At 39.4% G+C, this 8,041-nt stretch overlaps 1 protein-coding gene across 1 annotated transcript in view; it reads left to right on the top strand.

Annotated features, from left to right (window-relative positions):
• Positions 1 to 8,041, top strand: part of LOC108689059 (zinc finger protein 358-like) — a 28,645-nt gene that overhangs the window by 12,427 nt on the left and 8,177 nt on the right. Inside the window, exon 4 of the mRNA XM_018195662.1 lies at positions 243 to 519. Coding sequence (XP_018051151.1) covers positions 243 to 519 — 277 coding nt within the window. The remainder of the gene's footprint in view (positions 1 to 242; positions 520 to 8,041) is intronic.

Below are 8,041 nucleotides of genomic sequence, written 5' to 3'. Positions count from 1 at the left end.
CACACACACACACACACACACACACACACACACACACACACACACACACACACACATATATATCGAATTACCCTAAATTGCTAGCTATAATAATATATATTAATATTATAAGAGATATTTAAACTGAAAAATAAAAATAAATGAAATAAGAGGAAGAATTTTATTTCCGCTCGAAGCGGATCTTAGTGCCTGATAATATATGAAAATTTGCAAATACATATAAAATATATTGATTTACGTAGGTTCATGCGAGGCGGTCACACAATGGTAAGCGACCATTCGCCTGCGAGTTGTGCAACAAAACCTTCGGCCACGAAATTAGTCTTACGCAACACAGGGCTGTGCACTCCGCAGAGAAAGTGTTCGAATGCAAGCAATGCGGTAAAGCCTTCAAGAGATCCAGCACACTCAGCACTCATCTTCTAATCCACTCGGACACGAGACCGTACCCTTGTCAATTTTGTGGCAAACGATTCCACCAAAAGAGCGATATGAAGAAGCACACGTATATTCACACCGGTAAGTATAATCTATAAATTCTTTTTTATTTTAAAATTAAGTTTAGAAATATTGATTTCTTTTCTTTCATATAACAATTTTTTCGATAATTATTTATATTTATTTCGTATAATTAGAAAATATATGATAAACTCAAAAAATTAGTATGCTTTAATATTTATATAAATCATTAGCTATATTTTCGATAAAAATATATCTATTATGAAAATACTGTATTACTGTCGATTTTAATTTTCATAAATGATTTCAACGATTTTATTAATAAACTTATGAATTTCTCTATTAAGTCTAATAATTTTATTTACTAATGTTCCACACGAACATGAACATAAACTATATTCCATTGGTATTCTTACATCGCTTATCCAATTGGATGGAAATACTAAAATTAGTCGGATTGAATTCGCTTGGAACGCAATTATCTCATCTTTTGGACAGCTCGTTAACTTTCACGAATGTTATACGAAAATCGTACTCGTGATTCCGATGGGTATCGTTATCGAGGGGACGTAAGGGATCAATTAGTCCGGCAAGTTTGTGCGATAAATAATGCAGCCAACCGTCTGGACCGAGTCCTTGTGAGAGGCTCCAGTTGAATATAGCACATGTGGCCAATGCATTTCAGGGATGCCGAGTCCCACATTGCGAGTTTCACTCAGTAATAATCGTAATGTCTCTTTCGGGGGTCTCCCCCGTCCCTTCTGTATTTAACGTTCACGTTCCTTGCTCCCACGATTTGGGGTGGTATCATAGCCTTCCTAATCTTGGAATGGAACTTTGCCGTGACGCAATATAGTGTCTGTACAAGTGGGTAATCTTATTTTACGAAGTTAATATTTTGACTACTGATTGTATCTGAATGATAAAAATGTTTCTTCGGAAATTAAAATAAAAAAATCATGTAGCTATTAAATTAGCTAATAATACTTTTCTTTAGCATTCATAATGAGAACTACCTTCAGAAAATGAGAATTAGATTATTCATATACAGGGTATCATGGGAGAGAAAGAAAGAGATGATTTTGCATTTAAATCTAAAGAGCAATTTTAAACTATTATTAAATCTTCGTAGCGCAACTGTTGTTTTTTTCTTGTATCTTTGCGTGTTTATCTTCGACAGTACGCATCAATGTCGAACGCATCGAACGTGTGATTGGGGAGGTCGGAATAAAAAAGTTGAGGGAATCGCAAAGCGGTGGCGGCAGGACACTTGACACTTCGGTGTCTCCCGGTTGATGGAGCGGAGTCTTGAAGGAAGGTTTCTTGAGGATGGAAAGAGAGAGAGAGAGAGAGAGAGAGAGAGAGAGAGAGAGAGGCAGAGAACAAAGAAGGAGAGAAGGCCGCCTGGAGGGTTCCAGTTGAGGCTCTGGGTTTTGTATCGTCTCCATGGCAACCCCTCCCGATGTCTTATCAAATTATCACCTTGTCCTCCCCCACGCCACTCCATTCTGCCGTCACTCCGATGCTCTCCGCCCCTACGATGCTCATTCTACGCCCTCCCCCCTCCCTCTAAACGACCAAAAGACTTAACAGAAACAAAACCATGGTCACTTCCGGAGACTTTTCTAACGACCTACGGGATCACACATGGATTCGTGTTATGCTCGATTGTGTACCACCTATACACACCGCTGCGTTCCAATGCGGAGGATCGTTATGAAACATTTAATTCATTATTCAGGAGAATGAAAAATTCAAAGGCGTCGTGAGAGCGCCGACCAATAACGTTCACAGTCGCAGCAATTGCGCTGTGAAATGAGAATAAGTCCGAGTTCTTTTTCCGGAGGAATCTTTCGTTCTCGAAAGAGCTGTCTCTTTCGGCGATAGAGGTTGAGGGGCAGTTGTTTCGTTTATTTTTTGAATTTTCTTTATTTAATAAACGTACTTTCAATACAGTGATTTTGTGATTTGAAAGAACCAATTTAAAAAAATTGTTACGTGAAGCATATGTTACTAAAGATATTAAATAATAATTACTTTTTATGTTAATTATGGTTATATTATACTATTAAAAAAAAAAAATATTTGATTTTTCAAAGTATATATTATTTCGTACGTTAATTTAATGAAATTTATTAGAAAGTGAAACATAAATCCAGCTTGAAATCTGTTTCGTCATTTCTCTGATAAGCTACACGCTTCTGTTGTAGCTCGTATACACGCTCACTAAATCGATTCGGAGCATGTTTTCACTCCGATGCAATTTCTCTCTTTTTTTTATCATACGCACGAACAAATCTCGCTGCTCCCACGACCTCGAGCATCGTGCCGACTGCGTGCGTACGTGCGTCAGGCAGCGACGAGGGTGTTTTGGGACTCCATTGCTAATGATAATCAGCCCTCTTTCTCTTTCCAACCTTCCTCCCTCCTTTTGCTGCCTACGTACCCCATGTACCGAGCACGGGCCATGTGCAATAAGGGTGCGGCACCGTCGGATTCCCCGGGGAACGGCGTGGCGTAACGTAAAATCATTATTAGGTAGGTAGGTAGGTGGTTGCTGGTGCACACGAGGGTGGAAAGAGAAACGGGTGGTTCGGGCGAGCGGGGGTCGAAGCGCCGCCGCTCACGGGGGTTGAGAATAAGAGCTCTGCAAATATTGTTCGTGCGCGAGCCGGCAACCCGGAATAGGCTACGAGGGGTCGGAGCGTTACTTTGCGTTACCTTCGCAGTTAGGCGAACGTTTTCGGGGGGACTAGCGGGGGGGATGGGGGAGGGGAGACGCGACGGGAGGTGCGACGAGTCAAGTGCACTGTCGTTGCAAGGGGTTGACGAGCGAAGTGACAGACTGGCAAGTGGCCACGAGTCTCTTCGATGAGAAAACACTGGCAGAATGTCTTTGGGAGGGGCGGCGGAATATTTTCAGAACATCGCAGGGTGGCTTGACGAGCCGTGAGTTTTGATAACATCGATTGCGTGCGATATTGTCCGGTCTGATAAATACAATGATGATACGTGATAGTTCATCAAGTTTATAAATATATATCATGGTACATTGGACTTGACTGCACTGTTGAAATTTCCTTCCAGAAATGCGTAGCCTTTTCGAAATAATTTTGAATATGTAATTATATTATATTATTTTCAAGTACTGTAATTATTATTCCAGTAACGTAGTTATTATTTTAGTATATAAATAATTATTATAGAAGATTCAGTACATTTGCTTAATTAATGAAGGTTAATTAATCGCATTTTTTTAAAACTATTATTCTATATCATTCTCAGTGTTTCAAATCAACGATTCTCAACTTTTTTCGACGTCGACGTGTGATTTCAGAAGACATTATCGAAATCATCAACCCTCTGTCAGGATGATGAATTCGCGGTGTGTATGTGGTCTTATCTACACACGCGTGATCATGTCCTGTTTTCACAATAAACACAACCTGTCCGTTGTTGGTATAAAGTAAAGTCGATGGGCCGAAGCAAAAGGAAAAAAGGGAAGAATGAGTGTATTCTGTGTACTTTTTGATCTTTTCAATGAATGTTTTTATTTCAGCCGAATATTTAGCTACATTTGAGACGTCTGTCGCGAATGGGCAATTTTTTTCTGACAATTGTTTTTATGATCACTTTTATTTTGCAATATTTATCTAAATAAGAAAAATTTCAGGCATCGAACTGTTATTAAATATAATAATTTCAAGAAATGTATTTTAGATCAAATTTTATTCCACATAATATAATAATGTACGCAAAATATGTATGGCTTTTTAAATGAGATTTCAACAGATACTAAATTCATTTAACGTTATATGTAGGTCTTTAGAAAAAAATATACTTCAGAGAAATATACATACGTCTATTATGCGTCATACGCATCAAACAATATCCGTTGTGAAGGAAATTAAAGCCTTGTGAAAGACTCCGTAATACGATATCCATTAGAACACTCGCAATAACTGGGATGATTAATTGAAATCGTCGAGGTCATCCATTACTTTACTATGTTTGGTTATATATAAACACAGACACAACATCAGAATCCCGGCATTATGTATTTACTAATTTTTGTCCAATGATCGAATTTGCTTGGAAAAATTAAATTTACATTAACTAGCGCGTATTAATTCTTTAATATTCTATTATAATTATAAACTCTTAAACATTATTTTATCACACCTGCCTTTTGTGATATATTTTAATTTTACTTGAGAAGATCTTAAATGAACCATCTCATTACTTAGTTTTACACAGTAATTTCATTGTTCCTTCCGGGAACGGCGCACGTGATTATTTATGCAGAATTATTTCATGAAAGAAAAACACTTAGGAAATATTGCTGACTGGGTTAAAATGTCCGCGTATTTTTAACAAACACATTGGTCGGCACCGTGTTTGTAACGCGATTAATAATTATCCCAGGCACGAGTGCGCATTGTCCTTGCCTTTTCCCCTTCTCAAATTATAAATTCAGTTGCGGCTGCGACGTACGCGAATACCTGGTCGAACGCATTTCCCTCGCCTCGAGGGTGCGGTTATCGTATACTCGTGGAGATACAACCTGTACGAGCACCTTTGCGGCCGCATTCATAGTACGCCTGTGAACTTCATCCCTACGACGACCCTTCCCTCTTTCCCTTTCTCTTTCTCCTTTCCGCGCAGATAGACGGTGCTATTAGAGGTTTCCGGCTGACTTGGCGCCCTAAGCATCGGGGCGCCGCAACATCCCTCTAAGCTGTTTAAACTTCGCGACATGGTCGGAGGACCCTCTCCTTCCAGCCTCCCCTTGTGCGAGGGGCCTCAGCCCGGACCCTTCTCGTCCCTCTTCGTCTTTATGGCTCGTTAGCGACGATAACGTACCGCCCTGTCCCAGCATATCGGACCACACGCGGTAAAAAGCATGTTTACACGGCACATAGAACCGATACGTAAAAGCGATTTGTAGTTGTGTTAATCGCATGATTGTTTGCGATTCTTAAAGAATGTTTTCCGGATTGGGGTGCGGGTTAATTGGATAATTATTACATAGAACAGTATTTGGGCCTTTTATCATTGGGTGTGGTCGTCTTTTTGATTTAAAGGGACAGCGTATATTAGAATAAAAACGCTAAAAGAATTATTTGGGTAATAAAGTCTCAGGCGCGAGAAATAGTTAAATTAAAAGAGGTCAAGTACACTTCAATAATGAAATGAATACGATTATAATATCTGAAATATTTTTATTATACTTATATTATTATGATACGGTTAATAAATTAATGATAATAATATCCACTACTCTTTGATCACATCGTACTCGCAAGTTGTTATCCATAGAGCTGGCGTAAGATTTACCGGTGACAAGGATCTTGTCATCGAGAACGATAAAAGCGCGCCCCTTGGATGAGGTGCTGACGTCGGCGAGCGGAGGAGCGCTATATTTAATGTCGCGCCGGTGAGAGAACAAGCGCGGATACGGCGCGCAAGCAACCGATACCACATTAAACATGCAAATTCGCCGGTATAACGTTCCACGAGGCGTCATCCATATAGCGCTCGTTGAGTGGCGCGGCGTGCGATGTTCATAGTGGAACGGCATGATTAAATTTCCAGGGATATCGACATGCCGGGAGCACGTCAACCCGCCCCCTCCCCCCCCCGTCCCCCTCGCCACGTCCCTTAACCCCCTAGTCCGTTCCTACCTCTCGTTCGTCACTTCCGTGCCCCACTTCACCCCCTTTCCGGTATATATCTCGCCGTTCTAGCACCGTCCACCCCCTCCCCCCTCCCTCCCCTGGTACCCGCGACTCTAACCCCCTCGAAACCGTCGCCATCCCCTTTTTCGCTCTTCGGCCTATCCGCGTAACCACCCACTCGAACAACCTCCTGCGCCCGGCGCGCGGGTGGTTGAAATTAACTGCACCCAGAGCGCTCAGCAGCATCGGCGCGTCTGTGCATCCCCAACTCTCTCTCTCTCTCTCTCTCTCTCTCTCTCTCTCTCTCCTTCCTCTCTCTCTCTCTCTCTCTCTCTCTCTCTCTCTCTCCTTCCTCTCTCTCTCTCTCTCTCTCTCTCTCGCGGTACTGACACTTGAGGCTGCGTGTATACGAGCCAGGATGGGTTTGATATGCCATGTATAGAGAAGAGAAAGGGGTGAGTGTGATGTTCACCGGCGATCAGGGAGACTCGGTCGTTAGTTATTGTTATTTATTGTGAGAGCTGTTGTTGCGAGCTAGTTGTGGCAATGGACGCAGTCGATGCAATCAATTTGTTTTAACGTTATCCCGGATATATCAGCTGCATCGTATTTTAGAGTTATGTGAGTTTAGCCGCGTCATTGACATCAAAGTGGCGTTTGTGGTTTCATGTTAAATAGGAATGAAAATGACGGGGAAATGGATTAAAAAATTGAAGAAATTTCTTACTTCCAGAAATTTTTAAAGAAAAATTATCGTAGCTTTTGTTATTTTTAAATTGTTAGATTTTTTTTCTTTTTCAAGTTTAACTAATTCTTACGACGAATCATAAACGTTGTTGCATCAACTAGTACTTCCTTTAACATCGCTATCAGTTTATAGCAGTTGAAACAATTGCTTTCGTATCAATGAGTCATTTATTAATAACCATGTAGGCGAAGAAGAAGAGTACTAAGGATAAAGACGAAGCCATTTCGAAGCACAATTGGCAATTAAGCTGCGCGCACATGAGCGATGTAGTAAGAGGAGTCTCAGCGCGGATGGTATAGATCGGATTTGTCACGATTCCTAATGTTGATCGAGGCGCTAATAATTTAATAGCCATACATCCGCCATGATCGTACGGGAGAGGATTATTACCGCGGATCCCTGCGGTATACCAAAAGCACTAAGGAGCTAACGGACTTAGTCCTTAGTATCGTGTTTCCTTCTTCCTACCCTTGATTCTTGTTCTCCGATCACCTCTGCGAAAATTATTGTTAGTACTAGAATGTTATTTAGTATAGAATCTTTGTTAAATTATACGACAAAATTTACTACTCTTTTGATTCTTATTATTATAAGTATATTATTATTATAAGTATATTAGATTTTATTTAATTTACCTAAATATGTGTCGTATTTGTGTAAAACATATTAGAATTATATTTATTTATATAATTATCGATATTATATTTAATATTAGATATTTATTTGTAACTAATCGTTAGTTCAGATTGTTTATTCAAAAGGCACTTGAAACGCAAAAAGAATTCAAAATTTAAAAGTGTAAACAAATTCATTGATTTAATATATATTATTTATTATTTTACGAAAACAACGATAATCGTTTTTTCGAAAGAGAGTTGCTAAAATTACGGATACATATGTACATTACATTTCGCACTTGTTGGATGTATTGTCCATGTAAATATGTTCCTAGGAGGGAACGACAGAAGAATCTGGGAAATTTTCATATGTTGCAATTATATTTTTAAATTAACTGTTGTGATTATTCGTAGAGAAAATTTATTAAAAGTGTTAAGACATTTTTTTAAAATTTTTTCATATTTTTAAATACTTTTTTAAATATGTAAATTAATTCGGAAATAATAGACTGCGTATTATATATTTATATTGCATATAT

Source organism: Atta colombica, unplaced genomic scaffold, assembly GCF_001594045.1.
Source record: "Atta colombica isolate Treedump-2 unplaced genomic scaffold, Acol1.0 scaffold254, whole genome shotgun sequence".
NCBI lineage: Eukaryota > Metazoa > Arthropoda > Insecta > Hymenoptera > Formicidae > Atta > Atta colombica.
The sequence above is the reverse complement of the archived record's forward strand: the minus strand, read 5'-3'. Positions and strand labels throughout refer to the sequence as shown.